A 19,195-nucleotide genomic window follows, 5' to 3' on the forward strand; every position below is an offset into this window, starting at 1 on the left:
TCCAGCAGAGCATTGTAAGAAACTCATTGATAGTTACCGGAAGCGGTTGTTCGCAGTTATTTTGGCTAAAGGTTGTGCAACCAAGTATTAGGCTGAGGGTGCCAATACTTTTGTCTGGCCCATTTTTGGAGTTTTGTGTGAAATGATTTGATTTTTGCTTCATTCTCTTTTGTTTTTTCCTTGCAAGCAAATTAAATGAAGATAATAATACCAAAGAATTTGTGATTGCAATCATTTTCAGGAAGAAACTGAGTATTATCTGACAGAATTGCAGGGGTGCCAATACTTTTGGCCACCACTGTATACTGTGTGGAGCACCATGTGGGGCCATGTATACAGTACGGAGCACCATGAGGGGCCATGTATACTTCGTGGAGCACCATGTGGGGCCATGTATACAGTACGGAGCACCATGTGGGGCCATGTATGCTGCGTGGAGCACCATGTGGGGCCATGTATACTGCGTGGAGCACCATGTGGGGCCATGTATACTGCGTGGAGCACCATATGGGGCCATGTATACTGTGTGGAGCACCATGTGGGGCCATGTATACTGTGTGGAGCACCATGTGGGGCCATGTATACTGTGTGGAGCACCATGTGGGGCCATGTATACAGAACGGAGCACCACGTGGGGCCATGTATACTGCATGGAGCGCCATGTATACTGCATGGAGCACCATGTGGGGCCATGTATACAGTATGGAGCACCATGTGGGGCCATGTATACTGCGTGGAGCACCATGTGGGGCCATGTATACAGTACGGAGCACCATGTGAGGCCATGTATACTGTGTGGAGCACCATGTGGGGTCATGTATACAGTACGGAGCACCATGTGGGGCCATGTATACTGCATGGAGCGCCATGTATACTGCGTGGAGCACCATGTAGAGCCATGTATACAGTACGGAGCACTATGTGGGGCTGTGTATACAGTACGGAGCACTATGCGGGGCCATTATACTGTATGGAGGTCTATGTGGGGCAATTATACTGTATGGAGGACTATGTGGGACCATTATACTGTATGGAGAACTATGTGGGGCCATTGATGCTTCAAAGGGTCCAGGTGATTTTATGTATCTAATGTTCTGTTCTGATATTCATACCTTTTGGATGAAAATAGATAAACTTATTTTCTGAGGTCGTCCAAACTGCAGTACTAGTTATTCTTGGGGTATGCCTGTTACATCTTCTTGATGAAGAGCTATAGCAACATGTCGGAATATTGCCATGTGATTAATTTTTTCTAGCATGCAAAACCATAGTGAAGAGATGGATAGTAGACTCCCTAGCCTGTGTCAATTGTCAAGAAAGAATAATTTCTAAACAAAGTGTCTTAATAAATTTTACACAGTCTGGGATCCATGGTAGTCTGGGATCTAATCTGATACAGTTAAAAAAAAAAAAAGAAATATAGATCCAAACACGAGGATATACGTTTAAAAGTTTATTCATTCATTTGTAGTATGTTTTAAGGGTAATGTCCATTGCCTTTTCTTTACCACTTTGATCTGACATCAAACATGGGGAGACATTATGATAAGTGATTGGGACAGTTGCTCAGCTCTTATCATCTTTCATGTGACAAAATAGGCATCAGGTGAATGTCTCGGCTACTGCTCGATCATGTATAGTAGCATCTTTCCATGACTGATGTCAGATAGGGCAAAAGCGTTATTGGACAAACCTTTTAATATGCAGTTAAACAGTATATATAAATAAGAAATGTTTTATGGACAATATTCATAAAAACTGAATGCTGACTTTATGGTAAACATATATCCCCCTTTCAAGATTCATGCAGTTGCTATAAGCTCCGAAAAAGACTACGGTCAACACACATCAACTAATATACTGCTATGCTGGAATTTTTAAAATGTGAAAGTTCAATATAAGTTTACTTTTTTGAAGAAGACAAATTCTGAGCTTTTCTACATAACATGAGGAGCACATTTCAGAACAAGCAGGTCAACCCGTCTCTCTTTGTGTCGGCCTATTTAGAAAACTGCCAACCTTGTGGGGTTTTCACATGCAGTGATGGCATAATTGGGACAAAAATAGTGTAATTGGAAAAAAACACCAGGTGAAAAAGGATCCTGAGGAAGTATAACTCATCAACTTAAGGGGGATGTTAAGAATCTCTCTGATGACCAGGCGGTGTTTAGTGACGCAAACAGCGGATGAACACAACATTGCCGCTCTAATTAACTTATCTGAACACAAAACTCATCTTTCCTTAGTACTGATGGACTATCACAAGAGATGACCTGTTTCAATGCAATTGCTGTTTCAGGGAAGCAGAAAGTAAAGACTACAGTAAGCAATGTCCTAGAAAGCCAATTTTCGCAGCCACTATGAGAAGCTCTCCTTTCGACATGGGCCAATATTCCTGCAGAAAAAAGTTTCCATACTTGAGTAATTCTACTCCACAACAAATTGCTGTTGTTCTGTAGACCAAAAGAGGTCCAACATACTATTAGATGTATCTCTAATATGGTGCCCATTCAGTATCTAAGTGCTTTTTTTTATTCTATTTACTTTTCAATAAAAATATATTTATTGGAATCTAATTCTTAATCATTATTTAACATTCTATATAGCTTTTCCTTTCTTCTGTGTGACACGCAACTTTACTTTGAATTTAACCGTTGTAGTTTTTTTCCAATTTATCAACAAAATGTTAAATTAAAAAAAATTGAGAGAATGGCTACTTTTCTGTGTGAGTTCTTTGATGTTGAATAAGGTGTGGGCTTTGGCTACAACACTTTCCACCTACAATACATAAAAATGGATTCTCCCATTGGTGAATTATGATGTTTAAGAAGAATTTAATTGTGGTTAAAACATTTTCACATTCTAAACATGATCATAACTTCTCCTCCGTGTGACTTTTCTGAGACGTAACAATAGTTATCGTTATAACATTTCAACATTTCTCTCATTCTTCACATGAAAATTCATGTTTTTTACCCCACCCCTCACATGTTAATTCTTTGATAGAAGAAGCGTTGTGTTCCAGGATAAGTTTAAGTAATAAGATTTTACTTTAAGAAGTTCAAAACACCAAGGGCAGCTATGTATTTCGGGTTCCATGGTTTTATGTAACTTTTATTGAAGATGGAAATAAACTGAAAATGTATCACTTTACCTCTCTTGATACAGGGTTGGTGCTGCAAAATTGGAGGATGGCTGACGTGGTACTGATATTTAAGAAAGGTAAGAAGGTGGATCCAGGTAACTACCATCCGGTAAGTCTGACATAAGTGGTCAGCAAAATTTTGGAGCGCATTATAGAGATGACATGCAAAAATATATTGCAGAGAATAATAGAATAACTGACAACCAGCATGAGAAGTCACGTCTAACCAACATGTTGGTTTTCTATGAGGAGGTAAGTGCAAATCTGGATGTTTGTAATGCGACTGATGTGAGTTATCTGGACTTTATAAAGGCATGTAATACTGTACCAGACAACAGCCTTGTACTAAAGCTTCAGAAGCAAGGGCTGGGAATACTGGGTAAAGAACTGGTATAGGGAAAGAAAAAAATGTACAGGTACAGTAAATGGCATAGTCTCTTAATGGGATAAAGTAAGCAGTGGGGACCACAAAGATCTGTACAGGGAACAGTAGAGACCACAAATATCTGTACAGGGAGCAGTGGGGACAACAAGGATCAGTATTTGCTGAGGACACAAAACTATGTAGGATAATAAAAACTGAGTGAGACTGTATATTACAAAATGACCTGGATAAGATGTCTGCATGAGCAAATACATGGCAGATGAGATTTAATGTTGATAAATATAAAGTAATGCACCTAGGACAGAGTAACCATTTTTTCTGCATACACATTACATGGAAATATACTCAGGGCTACAACTACAGAACAGAAGTAGTTGGGCATTCTGGTTACAATAAGCTAAGCAGCAGTACTCAATGTCAAGCAGCAGCTGCAAAAGCAAACAAGATTTTTGGGTGTATAAAAAGAGAAATAAAATAATTTGATCCAAAAATATTATTACCCCTCTATAACTTACTTATAAAGCCACATCTAGAATATGGGATGCAGTTTTGGGCTCCACATTTTAAAAAGGATATTCGGAAGTTAGAGTCAGTTCAAAGACGGGAAACTGGATTATTACATGAGATGGAAGGCCTCTCCTATAATGACAGGTTGGAAAAGTTGGGCTTGTTTATTTTAGAAAAATGATGCCTAAGAGGAGATCTCTTTCGCATAAATAAATACATGTGTGGTCAATACAAAGGACTGGCACATTACTTATTTCTTCCAAATACCTTACAAATGACCAAGGGACATTCATTACATGTGTAAGAAAGGAGATTCCGGCAGCTAAATAGGAAAGGGTTCTTTATAGTTAGAGTAGTCAGATTGTGGAATGCCCGACCACAAGAGGTAGTAATGGCAGATACTATAATAGCATTTAAAAAGAATGGCTGGATGCTTTTCTCACAACAAATGGCATTGTGGGTTATTAATAATCTAGCAATAGAGAGTGTATAACTGATGGAGAAAGGTTCATCAAGGTCCAACACGTTCATTTTCAGCCTATATAAAACTATGTTACTGGTGCTGGACCGTAACAATTTCTTTTTCCGCTATTTAACTGGAGACTGGCCTGAAAATGTCCATGCATCAAACAAATGGCCTTTCACCTGTATTTCTCCTAGAAGATGGGTTGAGCTGATACAATTATTTCTTTATTTATAGTGAATTCTCTGATGTCTAAGAAAAGATGATCTCTGGTTAAAACTTTTCCCACATTCTGAACATGAAAACGGCTTCTCCCCTGTGTGAATTCTCTGATGTCTAACTAAAATTGATTTCTGAGTAAAACATTTGCCACATTCTAAACATGAAAATAACTTCTCACCTGTGTGACTTCTCTGATGCCTAACAAGATATGATTTCTCTGTAAAACATTTCCCACACTGAGAACATGAAAATGGTTTCTCCCCTGTATGACTTTTCTGATGTCTAACAAGCGGAGATTTCTCTGTAAAACATTTCCCACAATATGAACATGAAAATGGTTTTTCCCCTGTGTGATTTTTCTGATGTCTTGCAAGTTGAGATTTGTCTGTAAAACATTTCCCACATTCTGAGCATGAAAATGGCTTCTCCCCTGTATGAATTCTCTCATGTGTAACAAGATTTGATTTTTCTGTAAAACATTTACCACATTCGGCACATGAAAAAGGATTCTCCACTGTGTGAATTCTCAGATGTCTAGCAAGTCTTGACTTAATGGTATAACATTTCCCACATTCTGAACATGAAAATGGTTTCTCCCCTGTGTGAGTTATCAGATGTCTAAGATGATCTGATTTGTGGGTAAAACATTTCCCACATTCTAGACAAAAAAATGGCTTCTCCCCAGTATGTATTCTCTCATGTGTAGCAAGGTTTGATTTCTCTATGAAACATTTTCCACATTCTGGACATGAATATGGCTTCACCCCTGAGTGGCGTTTCTGATGTCTTGTAAGTCTTGATTTAAGGCTATAACATTTCCCACATTCTGAACATGAAAATGGTTTCTCCTCTGTGTGAATTCTCTGATGCGTCAAAAGATTTAATTTCTCATTAAAACATTTCCCACATTCTGAACATGAAAATGGCTTCTTCACTGTGTAACAGCTTTGTTGTTTTCTATCCCTCATGTTATTTTTATTTTGCATTTTGGGTTCTAATGAAACAGAAGATAGAACCTGTTGAAAAGTATCAGATGATAGATTTGGAGACATAACTGGCATAATGGCTTGCTCTTCATATGTATTTGGTGTGATGTCATGATTTTCTTCTTTAATATCTGAAAATATCAGATGTCCCTCAGAGCTCCTAGTACAGTCATCTGCCAAAAATAAAAATGACTTTATTTGTTTTTAATTACACTTTCTTTTGTAAATTATTACACATTTTATAACATTTTTATAAAAATTTCTACACAAAATTGTAAAATAGTAAAACTCAATAAAAAAAATGAACAAGTCAATGATGGCTACTTTTAGTTTTTCACTTTGCTGCTGAAGCCTCTTTCTTCATAGGTTCATGGTTTAGTGTTACCACTACCAATATTTTATAGTGAAATGTTCAGTGGAGACTCGTTAAAGAGCCTGCAGGTCAGTGATGTTAGGTGGTCTCCGTCTCATACCCTCACTGAGAACTGCATGCAGTCTCGCACAGAGCAGCTAACAATGGATGAACAATATCGTCATATATACAGTGGTGGCCAAAAGTATTGTCACCCCTGCAATTCTGTCAGATAATACTCAGTTTCTTCCTGAAAATGACTGCAATCACAAATTCTTTGGTATTATTATCTTCATTTAATTTGCTTGCAAGGAAAAAACACAATAGAGAATGAAGCAAAAATCAAATCATTGACCATTTTTTTGGGGTGTTAAAACAAATTTTTAAAATTTAGATTTCATTAAATGTTTTTCACTCTTTGGCTTTTAAAGGGAAGCTTTAACAGAACACAAGTTATTATTTAAGTCAGGTTATTGTGTTGTATTTTTTAAAAAAATTGTCACTGCTTTTTTTCTCATATCACAATCTTCATTAAATAAACAATCCACCGATCATAATTGGCGATGTCAATGCTAACTCTACTCCCCTCCGTTCACAATGACCTTTACGCAGGCATATTAGATAATTCAACAGAAAAGTTAGGGTCGAGTACTGACCATTCTGGCTATGTACAGGTGTTGTTTCCCGAAACAACAGGAAGTTAGAGTCGAAAAAAAAACAACCCAGAGGCAAATGTGAATATTACAAGATTTCTATTCTAATCTTTATCTTTAATACAGATTGTAATGTGAAGAAAAAAATTGCCAAAAATAATAGAATTTTTTTAACACAAATATGATTTAATTCCTTCCCAACATATGACATACTATTACATCATATATCAGGTCCCCTTCTTTGATGCAAGCTGAGGAGCCTGGTTTTCCCTATACAAGCTGTTTTCATCACGTTCTCCAGACTTTCAGTACATTTTTAAAAAGCGCACTATATACCCTAGGCAGCGCCATATACATTAGAAAAAACTTTTAAGCTGACCAGCGCTCCATTCCATTCTAATGTGCATCTAGTGGTCTGGCGCATGCGTGTCATCCCTTATGCTTGATGTACTCGGGAGAGAAAAGAGCCTGTGTATACGAAAGGCTTTGCTGGTTGTGTGGATGAAGTATATGTCCTTCAAAAGTTGAGGAGCAGAGTTTCAAGGCAAAGAGCAGGTGTGGGGCACATTTAAGAGAAGCCCATTGGACCGATTGGTGCACATTTTAATGCAATGCAGGACAACTTAAAAGCTTTATTTTTAAGGTATAATGCACTGCCTGGGGAGTAATGTAGGCTTGTTAAAAATGTATTAAAAGGCTGGAAAACATGCTGACAACGACTATTATAGGGAAAACCTGATGACAGGTTCCCAGTAAACGTCTACTTTAGTGTATGACCAGACTCCATATTTGACAATATTTTGCAAATCACATGTAAATTACCAGTCAGCGACTCCTCTAGGATTTCTCACCAAAGGACTCCTTGCAGCAAAGACAAAATCCCAATATAGGAATTATAGTATAAATACCAGCTATCCCTTTAACCCCGACTTCTTTTCCTGAATGACAGAATACTCCTTTACCAAAACATGGAGTAGCTCATACAAATCAGGGTTACTCATATCATGCTATTTATCAAGCTACAGTATGGGTTATGCATTAGGAAGAGGACAAGAAGCAATGCTACTATAAAAATAACAATTTTATTAATATACATTAAAAAGATAACAAGTAAACAAAAAAACATCAAGAGAATATAAAAAATGAAATGAAAATGGTCATAGGGCAATGTACAATATCAGTGAAAAAGGATCCCGGAATGGCAGGGTCAAGGATAATGCGAGGCTGCAAATAGTTAATGCTAGCGTTCAAGAAAATAATAAAAATCAGGTGACTATCATGGCATACATAAAGAGCATTAAAGGGAAGTTCTCATGGTTAAGCTAAAGTAGATTAGTAAACATTGAAATTAAAAGATGCCTGTCATTCAGGAGTGGGGGATAGTCAACCACAGAAGAGAAAAGGGGAACCAGTGAGGACCCAGTGCTGGATGTACCTTCCTTTTCTCTTCATTGTTCCGTGCTATAATACAAGACCGTCCGTGCAGAGGAGATCCTCGTTCCATGGGTGAGCTGAATACCAGGTTACAGCAACGTTTCCTATGACTATATATATAGTCAACCACAGTTACAGACCTTAACCCCTTTACCCCCGAAGGTGGTTTGCACATTAATGACCAGGCCAATTTTTTACAATTCTGACCACTGTCACTTTATGATGCAATAACTCTGGAACTCTTCAATAGATCCCACTGATTCTGAGACTGTTTTTTTTATTTTCACAAGGGTAACAAGAGAAATTGTACCCCAAAAGTTGTTGTGCAATTTTTCCTGAGTACGCTGATACCCCATATGTGGGGGGAAAACTACTGTTTGGGAGCATGGCAGAGCTCGGAAGGGAAGGAGTGACGTTTTGGAATGCAGCCTTTGATGGAATGGTCTGCGGGTGCAATGTCGCGTTTGCAGAGCCCCTGATGTGCCTAAACAGTGGAAATGCCCAACAAGTGCCCCCTTTTTGGAAACTAGACCCCCAATGAATTTATCTAGATATGTGGTGAGCACCTTGAACCCCCAAAAAATGCTCAGCATTTCGGGAGCAGGCAGAGGTAAGACAGCCACTCTTACCTAGGATCGGAGACTCCGCGACGTGGATTACAATAAAAGCTTCGACTCAATCCACTAAAAAAGCAAGTCCCCACTCAGGTCCGTCATCTGTTAACGGAAATATAGGGGGCTTCCATGTTACTAGTAGCACAAAGGCTCTGGAAAAGCAAAATGCTTCCCCCCCCAAAAGAAATTCAGCAAATTCTGTGCTCCCAAATACAAATGCCCACCTCCCTTTTGAGCCCCACAGTGTGCCTAAACCGCAGTTAGCGTCCACATGTTTGGCATTTCTGTAGCAATGAGAGCCCACCTAATTTACGGGTACATGTCTCCAGAAGCACAAGCTGGGCATAACGTACTGGTCACTACAACGGCAGTCTGCAATTTTCACTCAGTAGCATCCACTGCTGCTTGTTTCTGGAAACACCCATGTAGTTAAAATCCTCACCACTCCTGTAGATAAATTCCCAAAGGGGTATAATTTAACTTGAGGCGAGATTCTGCTCTTCTAGCACTTAGGAGCTGTGTATATGGAGCCTGCATACTACTCTAGGAAAATCTGCGCTCCAGGAGGCAAATAGCACTCCGTCCCTCCGGAGTTTTGCTGTGTCGCTAGGCAGTACTGCACAGCCACATATGGGGTATTTCTACATTCAGCAAAAATTGTGTGACACATTTTGGTGCCACTTTTACCCATTTCCCAGTGTGAAAATGTGAAATCTGGGGCTAAAACAAAACTTTGGTGGTAAAAATGTAATTATTTTGTGAGGCACATGTAGTATCAATATGCTCACTGCACCCCTAGATCAATTAATTGAGAATTCCAAAAATTCCTGTGAAGCACTTGAAGGGTTAATAAACTTCTTGAATGTGATTTTGAGCACCTTGAGGAGTGCAGTTTTTAGAATGATATCACTTTTGGGTATTTTCTGTCATAAAGGCCCCTCAAAGTCACTTTAAATGTGATGTGGTCCCTAAAAAAATGGTTTTGTAAATTTTGTTGGAAAAATGAGAAATCGCTGGTCAACTTTTAACCCTTATAGCTCCCTAACAAAAAAATGTTGGTTCCAAAATTGTGCTGATGTAAAGTAGACATGTGGGAAATGTTATTTATTAACTATTTTGTGTGACATATCTCTCTGATTTAAGGGCATGAAAGCTCAAAGTTTGAAAATTTCAAAATTTTCTACATTTTCGCCAAATTTCTGATTTTTTCACAAATAAACGCCAGTCATATCAAATTAATTATACCACTATCATGAAGTACAGTATGTCACAAAAAAACAGTCTCAGAATCAGTGGGATCCTTTGAAGCCTTCCAGAGTTATTACATCATAAAGTGAAACTGGTCAGAATTGTAAAAATTGGCCTGGTCATTAGCGTGCAAACAGCCTTCGGGAGTAAAGGGGTTAATAAAATTGTTATTATTATAGTAGCATTGACTCTTGTCCTCTTCCTAATGCATATATTCATTTGAGTTGCTACATGTACAGTATATGGGTATTAGTTATTAATGATAATTACCGTATGTTAAACTGAACTTATTTATATATACTGTACAGTATGGGTTAGCAGAAAAATGAATATACAGCTATATCAAAAAGTTTGGGCACCCCTATTAATCTTAAGCTTAATGTTTTATAAAAATAGGTGTTTTTGCAACAGCTATTTCAGTTTGATATATGTAATAACTGTTGGACACAGTAATGTTTCTGCCTTGAAATGAGGTTTATTGTACTAACAGAAAATGTGCAATCTGCATTCAAACAAAATTTGACAGGTGCATAAGTATGGGCACCCTTATCATTTTCTTGTTTTAAATACTCCTACCTACTTTTTACTGACTTACTAAAGCACTTTTTCTGGTTTTGTAACCTCATTGAGCTTTGAACTTCATAGCCAGGTGTATGCAATCATGAGAAAAGCTACTTAAAGTGGCCACTTGCAAGTTGTTCTCCTGTTTGAATCTCCTCTGAAGAGTGGCATCATGGGCTCCTCAAAACAACTGTCAAATGATCTGAAAACAAAGATTATTCAACATAGTTGTTCAGGGGAAGGTTACAAAAAGCTGTCTCAGAGATTTAACCTGTCAGTTTCTACTGTGAGGAACATAGTAAGGAAATGGAAGAACACAGGGACAGTTCTTGTTAAGGCGTGAAGTGGCAGGCCAAGAAAAACATCAGAAAGGCAGAGAAGAAGAATGGTGAGATCAGTTAAGGACAATCCTCAGACCACCTCCAGAGAGCGGCAGCATCAACTTGCTGCAGATGGTGTCACTGTGCATTGGTCAACTATACAACGCACTTTGCACAAGGAGAAGCTGTATGGGAGAGTGATGCGAAAGAAGCCGTTTCTGCAAGCACGCCACAAACAGAGTCGGCTGAGGTATGCAAAAGCACATTTGGAGAAGCCAATTTCTTTTTGGAAGAAGGTCCTGTGGACTGATGAAACCAAGATTGAGTTGTTTGGTCATACAAAAAGGCGTTATGCATGGCATCAAAAAAACACAGCATTCCAAGAAAAACACTTGCTACCCACAGTAAAATTTGGTGGAGGTTCCAACATGCTTTGGGGCTGTGTGGCCAATGCAGGCACCGGGAATCTTGTTAAAGTTGAGGGACGCATGGATTCCACTCAGTATCAGCAGATTCTTGACAATAATGTTCAAGAATCAGTGATAAAGTTGATGTTACGCAGGGGATGGATCTTTCAGCAAGACAATTATCCAAAACATAGCTCCAAATCTACTCAGGCATTCATGCAGAGGAACAATTACAATGTTCTGGAATGGCCATCCCAGTCCCCAGACCTGAATATCATTGAACATCTGTGGGATCATTTGAAGAGGGCTGTCCATGCTCGGCGACCATCAAACTTAACTGAACTGGAATTGTTTTGTAAAGAGGAATGGTCAAAAATACCTTCATCCAGGATCCAGGAACTCATTAAAAGCTACAGGAAGCGACTAGAGGCTGTTATTTTTGCAAAAGGAGGATCTACTAAATATTAATGTCACTTTTCTGGTGAGGTGCCCATACTTATGCACCTGTCAAATTTTGTTTGAATGCAGATTGCACATTTTCTGTTAGTACAATAAACCTCATTTCAAGGCAGAAACATTACTGTGTCCAACAGTTATTACATATATCAAACTGAAATAGCTGTTGCAAAAACACCAATTTTTATAAAACATTAAGCTTAAGATTAATAGGGGTGCCCAAACTTTTTCATATAACTGTATCTAAAGGGTTCAGATCACTGGCACTTGTCTCTCTTCTGAAGGATCTTCTAAGCCGATTCATGACCAAGTCAAAGCTGAACTTCCCTACTCTAAAAGTTGATACTCCTCATCCTGCGGTTTCTGATCTTTTGGATACTCTTTGGCAAAGAGAATAGAGAAATGGAAGAGTCTGATAATTTAAAGAAGAAAGCAACTGGCAAGGGGAGATCTGGGTATCTTTTTTAGTGTAGAAGACAAGGTGTGGTTGTCTACCAAAAATAGGTGTAAGGTTTACTCTGCTAAAATCAACTGATTTCAGAACAGTAAGAGGTTCTCTACAGAATTTAGTTCACTGGAAAGGTTGGTGGACCAGAGGAACGATTCTGGGTTCTGTCAATGCTGACGTCTTAAAGACGAGTTTTCAATCTAAATATCCTCTGACCTCAGTCCACCGGGTCTACAGTAATCCACTATTTCTTGTAGTTTGTCATGTAATATTTATCAGTTTGTTTCTTGTCCCCGGTGGCCTCCATTAATGCAGAAAAACTATTTTTTCTGTGAAGTGTAAAAGCTGTTGTGTAGAAGAAATATCTTAGGAACCAGTGTAGAAGATCAAAAGGGCTGTGCACTCTTAATTGTTTTTTTTGTGTGCAGCTTTTTCAAATATCACCCAGCATGATTTATATTAAAGGTACTCACCGATCAGCTGCCTAGCACCCTACTGACCTCCGGCCAGGTGGGCATGTAACTGCTGCAGACAATCACTGACGGCAGCAGTGACTGACCCATCTCTGCCATCCCCAGTAATTTACTGCAGCGATCACATGGTAAACATCCAGAACAGAATTTGTAGATTGTAAGCTCTTACGAGCAGGGTCGTTATTTTTGCTTTAATTATTGTATTATCTTTAGCTATGTTACTTATGACTGTTGTATATGAACCTCTGAATTGTAAAGCGCTGCGGAATATGTTGGCGCTATATAAATAAAGATTATTATTATATTATTATTAACAGAATGTATGTAGATCGTCACTATATTTATTTTCTGAGTGAAATAATTGTCATGTAAATTTTACTAATGGAAACATTGCAGTTAAAAACATGTTAATAAAAGGAGTGTAAAACAGCATGTTTTTAATTTACAAATCAGATTTTTCTGATAGGTACAAATGTAACAAATTAAATTTCCAACAAAAAATTGGATCAGCCTGTGAGTGCAAATTAGAGGTTACTACTGACCTGTGCAGCTATCTGTAGGAATCTCCTCTTTACAAAGCTCATCACCCATCACATATGTCTCTGTAGTATTAATATGGGGCAGATCTTCACCCTAAAACAAAGATTGTAAAAGTCATAGACAGATGGAGAAGTCACATCTATGATCAGCTCTAATCCTGCCATCTCCACCGTTCTCATTACACAAGTATAAAACATATAATACTGGTGGATAAAACAAGACTGAGCACAAGACCTTCACAACCATCTACACATCATAGGGGAGATCTCATGAGAACTTCTCTCCATCTACCTGATGATCCTGAGGAACATTGGGATCTTCTTGTTTACAGTCATGAGGAAGAAGAGGACAGGGACATCGCTCTGGTGTTGTCCTCTTACTGAATAGAACTAGAGGAAACACATACAGGACTGAATTCATTCTTTACATACAGATAATTATAGGCCGTGTGTATTTCGTCCTATTACCTGGTGATGTGATGGGCTGGGGAACCTCCATCATGACGTCCTTGTACAGATCTTTGTGTTCTTCTAAATACTCCCACTCCTCCATGGAGAAATAGACAGTGACATCCTGACACCTTATAGGAACCTGACACATACAATGATACCGTCATCCCCCTGATCCCTTCATAGCGTTACTGTATTATGTCTCAGCATTCCCAGCAGTGTCACCTCTCCAGTCAGCAGCTCAATCATCTTGTAGGTGAGTTCTAGGATCTTCTGGTCATTGATGTCCTCATGTATCAGGGGCTGAGGTGGAGGCCCCGAGATTGGGCTCAGGGGTCTTCCCCATCCCTCAGACACAGGGTCCTGACAGCGCTCACTAGAGGTCTTCTTCACTACTGTGTAATCCTGGTTATGGAGAGACACATTAATAAATCTCACTACAGACATTTCCAGAGTCCTCACCTCTCCAGTTCTGTCCATCGGTTATTCCCATAGATAAGAATGATGTAATGTGACGTCATCAGAATCTCTCACCTCTCCAGTAAGCCGGAAGAGGATCTCTAGGGTGAGGTGTAATATCCTCTCCGCCATCTTGTCCCTGTCCCTATCCATCATTGACGGTCAATCAGGAAAATTCTCTTATATAGAAGATCTCCACTGAGAGGATCAGATACTGAATAGAAACAGTAAAAACATTTTCATCCTATACTTGGTTTTTAGTTTGCAGTATAAATTTTAAATATAATTTTTATGGATAACTTACACATATTACATGGCCTCAGTTTGCTATAGATAATTGTAGTATAAATATTATGTTTACATTGTTTTTGTGTATAAATCTCAGCTTGTATCTAATTGTTATGCACAAAAACAGAATTTCTATTTGTCATAAAATTTTGTGAAGTTGACATAGCAAGTCAGGAGAATATCAATTGCCAGCTTGTCTGTTTTCAAGAAATGTATACCTTTATAAAAAGTAAAAGTTGCAATAAATGATAAAACACTGGGTAAATCGGTCTTGGGTAACCGGGTGGACGGCAAACTCAACTTTAGTGAGCAGTGTCAGGCAGCTGCTGACAAGGCCAAACAAAATCATGGATGCATTAATGAGTGAAGCATAGTATGTATTTCCCTTATTGTTAAAATTACTTGATTAGATTTACAGTATATTAAAATACCACTCAACAACACCAAAAAATAGATAAATACAGTATATATAAATCTCTAAGGACCAAGGATCAAACATATATAGGATGAGTAGATATAATGACCTGACCTTAATGCACCCTATTGCTGACAGCTATATAACCGTGGAGGTTGGCACCCTAGTTGTGGACGCAATAGTGGCGCCCCGCTGAAGAGAGGAACCCCCAAAGGGCCATATTTATGTATGAGGAAAAACTGCTCACATAGCTTGTATGTAGAAATCATTACTAAGACTAGATCTTAAGACTAGATTCCTACAGAAAGGTTATCCCATTAATGTCCTTAATTTAGCCTTTAAACAGGCTTTAAGTAGAGATAGGCAGTCTCTTTTGGGAACGTATGAACAACAAAGGAAGGATGGTCCTTTTAGGATAATAGGCACGTTTAATAATCAGGCAAGTTGTGTATCGGCAATCATAATAAAACATTGGGGGATTCTTATGAATTTGAGAAATGTCCTTACCCCTAGACCTAGTATCACTTTCAGGAAAAGACTTTCCTAAGGAACCAATTGGTACACAATTATAGGAGACCACAATAGCCTGGTACCTGGCTTGATCGTAAAATCTGAGGGACTTTCAGATATAGAAACTACTTTTTGTGAGCGAGTAGAACCATGAAAGATATTCTCTGGTGTGTTTTCAGGTAGACCATTCAATATGAGTGATTTTTGCAAATTGTAAAACTAAAGGAGTGGTCTATTTGGCAACTTCTACTTGTCTCCTCAACTATGTTGGAAAGACTAAGCGGGAATTCAGAAAACACATAGGTGAACATATGAGCGTAAGACATTCTAGGGACACACCCATCTCTCGACACATTAGGACTTTACATAAGAGGGATATCAAGGATATATCTTTTTGTCCAAGTGAGGTTGTAGCTCCATCTCCAAGAAAAGGGGATTGGAACAAAAAAATCTTGCAGAAAGAATGTCAGTGGATATAGGTTTGATTCTTTAGCTTCAACAGGATTAAATGAACATTTATCTTCTGGTTGTTTTCCAGAATTTTGGTATTTCATCTTGAAGATACATCATCTGTGCCCCATAGGGGTGTGATTTGTAACTTATCTGTTTTCCTGCTATTTTTCATATATTGGCTTGTAAAAAAACACTGTTATTTGTGCCATTGTTTATAGTGACCTGTGTCACACATGCTAATCTCTACATACATATATACAGGTGCATCTCACTAAATTAGAATATCATCAAAAAGTTAATTTATTTCAGTTCTTCAATACAAAAAGTGAAACTCATATTATATAGAGTCATTATAAACAGAGTGATCTATTTCAAGTGTTTATTTCTGTTAATATTGATGATTAGATGATATTCTAATGTAGTGAGATGCACCTGTATACAGTTGTGCTCAAAAGTTTACATACCCCGGCAGAATTTTTCCTTTCTTGACCTTGTTTCAGAGAATATGAATGATAACAAAAAAACTTTTTCTCCACTATTGGTTATTTGTTGGGTGAAGCCATTTATTGTCAAACTACTGTGTTTTCTCTTTTTAAATCTTAATGACAACCAAAAACATCCAAATGACCCTTATCAAAAGTTCACATACCCCAGTTCTTAATACCATGTATTACCCCCTCTAACATCATTGACAGCTTGAAGTCTTCTGTGGTAGTTGTGGATGAGGTTCTTTATTTTCTCAGATGGTAAAGCTGCCCATTTTTCTTGGCAAAAAGCCTCCAGTTCCTGTAAATTCCTTGGCTGTCTAGCATGAACTGCGCGCTTGAGATCTCCTCAGAGTGGCTCAATGATATTGAGGTCAGGAGACTGAGATGGCCACCCCAGAACCTTCACTTTGTTCTGCTGTAGCCAATGACAAGTCGACTTGGCCTTGTGTTTTGGATCGTTGTTATGTTGGAACGTCCAAGTACGTCCCATGCACAGCTTCCGGGCTGATGAGTGCAAATTTGCCTCCAGTATTTGCTGATAACATGCTGCATTCATCTTTCCTTCAACTTTTACCAAGTTTCCTGTGCCTTTGTAGCTCACACATCCCCAAAACATCAGCGATCCCCCTCCGTGCTTTACTGTAGGAATGGTGTTCCTTTCATCATAGGCCTTGTTGACCTCTCTCCAAATGTAACATTTATGGTTGTGGCCAAAAAGTTCAATTTTGGTCTCATCACTCCAAATTACCTTGTTCCAGAAGTTTTGAGGCTTGTCTCTGTGCTGTTTGTATTGTAGGCGAGATACTTTGTGGCATTTTTGCAATAATGGCTTTCTTCTGGTGACTTGACCATGCAGCCCACTTTTCTTCAGCCTTACTGTGCAACTTGAAACAGCCACACTGTTATTTGTGGGTTTTTCTTTGCATCCTAAACAATTTTCCTGGCAGTTGAGGCCGAAATTTTTGTTGGTCTACTTCGCCGTGGTTTGGTTTTTACAGAGCCCCTGATTTTCCATTTGTTAATCACAGTTTGAACGCTGCTGACTAGCATTATCAATTCCCTGGATATTGTTTTGTATCCCTTTCCTGTGTTATACAGTTCAACTACCTTTTCCCATAGATCCGTTGACAATTCTTTTGCTTTCCCCATGACTCACAATCCAGAAACGTCAGTGGCTGGATGAAAGATGCAAGAGTGAATGGATCCCAGAAACTCACTCAGCTTTTATGCACACACACTGATTACAAGCAAACAGGTCACAGGTGAGGATGTTACCTTTAGTAGCCATTCAAACCCATTTGTGTAAAATTCTGTACATGTTATCAGGCCAAAAACACCATGGTATGTGATCAGGGTCATTTGGATGTTTTTGGTTGTCATTAAGTTTTAAAAAGAGAAAACAAAGTAGTTTGACTATAAATGGCTTCACCCAACCAATAACCATGAGTGGAGAGAAAGTTTTTTTGTTATTATTCATACTCTGTGAAACAAGGCCAAGAAAGGAAAAATTCTGCTGTAAACTTTTGAGCACAACTATGTATGTATTATATATATATATATATATCTCCACTGCTCAAAAAAATAAAGGGAACACTCAAATAACACATCCTAGATCTGAATGAATGAAATATTCTCATTGAATACTTTGTTCTGTACAAAGTTGAATGTGCTGACAACAAATCACACAAAAATCATCAATGGAAATCAAATTTATTAACCAATGGAGGCCTGGATTTGGAGTCACCCCCAAAATTAAAGTGGAAGAACACACTACAGGCTGATCCAACTTTGATGTAATGTCCTTAAAACAAGTCAAAATGAGGCTCAGTATTGTGTGTGGCCTCCACGTGCCTGTATGACCTCCCTACAATGCCTGGGCATGCTCCTGATGAGGTTGTGGATGGTCTCCTGTGGAAACTCCTCCCAGACCTGGACTAAAGCATCCGCCAACTCCTCGACAGTCTATGGTACAACGTGACGTTGGTGGATGGAGCGAGACATGATGTCCCAGATGTGCTCAATCGGATTCAAGTCTGGGGAACGGGCGGGCCAGTCCATAGCTTCAATGCCTTCATCTTGCAGGAACTGCTGACACACTCCAGCCATATGAGGTCTGGCATTGTCCTGCATTAGGAGGAACCCAGGGCCAACCGCACCAGCATATGGTCTCACAAGGGGTCTAAGGATCTCATCTCGGTACCTGATGGCAGCCAGGCTACCTCTGGCGAGCACATGGAGGGCTGTGCGGCCCTCCAAAGAAATGCCACCCCACACCATTACTGACCCACTGCCAAACTGGTCATGCTGAAGGATGTTGCAGGCAGCAGATCGCTCTCCACGGCATCTCCAGACTCTGTCACGTCTGCTCAGTGTGAACCTGCTTTCATCTGTGAAGAGCACAGGGCGCCAGTGGCGACTTTACCAATCCTGGTGTTCTGTGGCAAGTGCCAAGCGTCCTGCACGGTGTTGGGCAGTGAGCACAACCCCCATCTGTGGACGTCGGGCCTTCATACCACCCTCATGGAGTCGGTTTCTAACCGTTTGTGCAGGCAAATGCACATTTTTGGCCTGCTGGAGGTCATTTTGCAGGGCTCTGGCAGTGCTTCTCCAGTTCCTCCATGCACAAAGGCAGAGGTAGCGGTCCTGTTGCTGGGTTGTTGCCCTCCTATGGCCCCCTCCACGTCTCCTGGTGTACTGGCCTGTCTCCTGGTTGCGCCTCCAGCCTCTAAACACTACGCTGACAGACACAGCAAACAGTCTTGCCACAGCTTGCACTGATGTGCCATCCTGGATGAGCTGCACTACCTGAGCAACTTCTGTGGGTTGTAGAGTCCGGCTCATGCTACCATGAGTGTGAAAGCACAACCAACATTCAAAAGTGACCAAAACATCAGCCAGAAAGCATTGGTACTGAGATGT

General features: G+C 39.3%; 1 protein-coding gene across 2 annotated transcripts in view; it reads right to left on the bottom strand.

Annotated features, from left to right (window-relative positions):
- Window positions 1–1,354: 1,354 nt before the first annotated feature.
- The window catches only part of LOC141271967 (uncharacterized), an 83,194-nt gene continuing 65,353 nt past the window's right edge, over window positions 1,355–19,195 (bottom strand). Inside the window, exons 2-7 of one of the 2 annotated variants that reach the window (XM_073682220.1) lie at window positions 14,198–14,336; window positions 13,889–14,068; window positions 13,682–13,805; window positions 13,506–13,603; window positions 13,217–13,307; window positions 1,356–5,881 (exon numbers count right to left, since the gene is read on the bottom strand). In XM_073682220.1, coding sequence (XP_073538321.1) covers window positions 4,728–5,881; window positions 13,217–13,307; window positions 13,506–13,603; window positions 13,682–13,805; window positions 13,889–14,068; window positions 14,198–14,278 — 1,728 coding nt within the window. In that variant the 5' untranslated portion in view covers window positions 14,279–14,336 and the 3' untranslated portion in view covers window positions 1,356–4,727. Of the gene's footprint in view, window positions 5,882–13,216; window positions 13,308–13,505; window positions 13,604–13,681; window positions 13,806–13,888; window positions 14,069–14,197; window positions 14,337–19,195 lie in introns of both variants that reach the window. The other variant, XM_073682221.1, reaches the window with a different exon arrangement.

This window comes from Phyllobates terribilis, unplaced genomic scaffold (assembly GCF_046119375.1).
Source record: "Phyllobates terribilis strain yellow unplaced genomic scaffold, ASM4611937v1 Scaffold_5__5_contigs__length_657084704, whole genome shotgun sequence".
In the NCBI taxonomy this organism is placed as follows: domain Eukaryota; kingdom Metazoa; phylum Chordata; class Amphibia; order Anura; family Dendrobatidae; genus Phyllobates; species Phyllobates terribilis.